The sequence below is a fragment of the Phalaenopsis equestris genome, unplaced genomic scaffold (genome assembly GCF_001263595.1).
Source record: "Phalaenopsis equestris unplaced genomic scaffold, ASM126359v1 Scaffold218306, whole genome shotgun sequence".
Classification (NCBI taxonomy): Eukaryota; Viridiplantae; Streptophyta; class Magnoliopsida; order Asparagales; family Orchidaceae; genus Phalaenopsis; species Phalaenopsis equestris.
The window spans coordinates 6,965-8,674 of NW_018236765.1; the positions used below are offsets into that span (position 1 = coordinate 6,965).

General features: G+C 43.5%; 1 protein-coding gene across 1 annotated transcript; it reads left to right on the plus strand.

The window, feature by feature from the left end:
* Nucleotides 1-573: 573 nt before the first annotated feature.
* On the plus strand, nucleotides 574-1,466 carry LOC110037298 (naringenin,2-oxoglutarate 3-dioxygenase-like; the record flags this gene model as incomplete). The annotated part of the gene is given in 2 exon segments (XM_020741903.1): nucleotides 574-1,002; nucleotides 1,093-1,466. Coding segments are annotated over 2 exon segments (744 nt in total), but the record flags the coding sequence as incomplete, so codon positions are not given.
* Between the last annotated feature and the right edge of the window lie 244 nt (nucleotides 1,467-1,710).

Consider the following 1,710-nt stretch of genomic DNA (forward strand, 5'->3'; position numbering starts at 1 on the left):
ATATATATATATATAATATGTGCATGTTTATGGAGCGCTATTTACATATGTCATATACACTTAATTCTGCGTGCGTATGACTCCGAATAATATTTCAATAACTCAAATAACTCAATTATTGGGGGTTATTAAAAGGTTGTTGAGATTCCAAATAACATACAAATACATTCCGCAGTTTGGCGCTTATCTTTTTTCATGTCATTCGATGATTTTGTGATATTACTGAGGGTATTAACCCCAATAAAAAAAGACATAATATTTTTTAATGTCATCCGAACACTGACATAACCCTGCAAAACCCTCTAAATAACATTTATACGCACACAATTTTACATGCATGACGTACGTATTTTTCGTGTTTGTTTATGAATGAAGGGTGAAGAAATTCAAGATCGGGTCATTCGAGGATTTTGTGAGATTATTGAGGGTATTAACCCCAATAAAAAAAGACATAATATTTTTTCATGTCATCCGAGCACTGACATAACCCTGCAACACCCTCTAAATAACATTCATACGCACACAATTCTGCGTGCATGACGTAGTATTTTTCGTGTTTGTTTATGAATGAAGGGTGAAGCAGTTCAAGATTGGAGGGAGATCGTTACCTATTTCTCATACCCAATCGGGAGCCGCGATTACTCGCGGTGGCCGGAGAAGCCGGAGGGGTGGCGTGCTGTTGTGGAGGAGTACAGCGCCAAGCTGATGGATCTGGCCTGCAATCTCCTCGGCGTGCTATCGGAAGCCATGGGACTAGATCGTGAAGCCATAGCCGGAGCCTGTATCGATATGGACCAGAAATTGGTGGTCAATTTCTACCCAAAATGCCCGCAACCGGACCTCACCCTGGGCCTGAAGCGCCACACAGACCCCGGCACCATTACTCTGTTGCTTCAAGATCAAGTCGGCGGTCTCCAAGCCACCAAGGACGACGGTAAAACCTGGATCACCGTTCAGCCTGTCCAGAATGCTTTCGTTGTTAACCTCGGCGACCACGGTCATGTAAGTGGAACACACTCTTTTCTTTTTCTCGTTTAAAAAATTGATTTAGACATTTCGTCGAACGATTAGTGTGCGTGAGTGAAATTACAGTACCTGAGCAACGGTCGGTTTAAGAACGCGGACCATCAGGCCGTCGTGAACTCAAATTACAGCCGGCTTTCGATCGCGGCGTTCCAGAACCCGGCTCCGGAAGCAGTTGTTTACCCGCTAGCGGTGAGGGAAGGAGAGATGCCGGTGATGGAGGAGGGTATCACATTTGCGGAGATGTATAGGAGGAAGATGAGCAGGGATCTGGAGCTGGCCAGGTTGAAGAAGATGGCGAAGATAGAGAGTGGGGAGGAAGGGGCCGCAGGAAAGACTGCTGAGGTTACTGGAGCAAAGGCATTAAATGAGATTTTAGCTTAAGGTCGCACATGAAGTTGAAGAAGTACGATTTGCTAACAAGAAAAAATATTATATGAATACTATGCACGTAGAGTAATGTGCGTAACCAATAAAATCACATCATGATACCCCATGTGAAAGAGAAAAAAAAATTCGCAGTAACACGGGGCACATTCCCCCCCTCGTGTTATCATGTGTTATTGTGTCCAGAGAATATTCCTGGTGTTATAATAACATAATAACACATGAATAACACGGGGGAGAATATTCCTCTGTGTTACTGCGCCTCTTTTTTCTCTGTCGAGAATATTCCTCATGTTATTC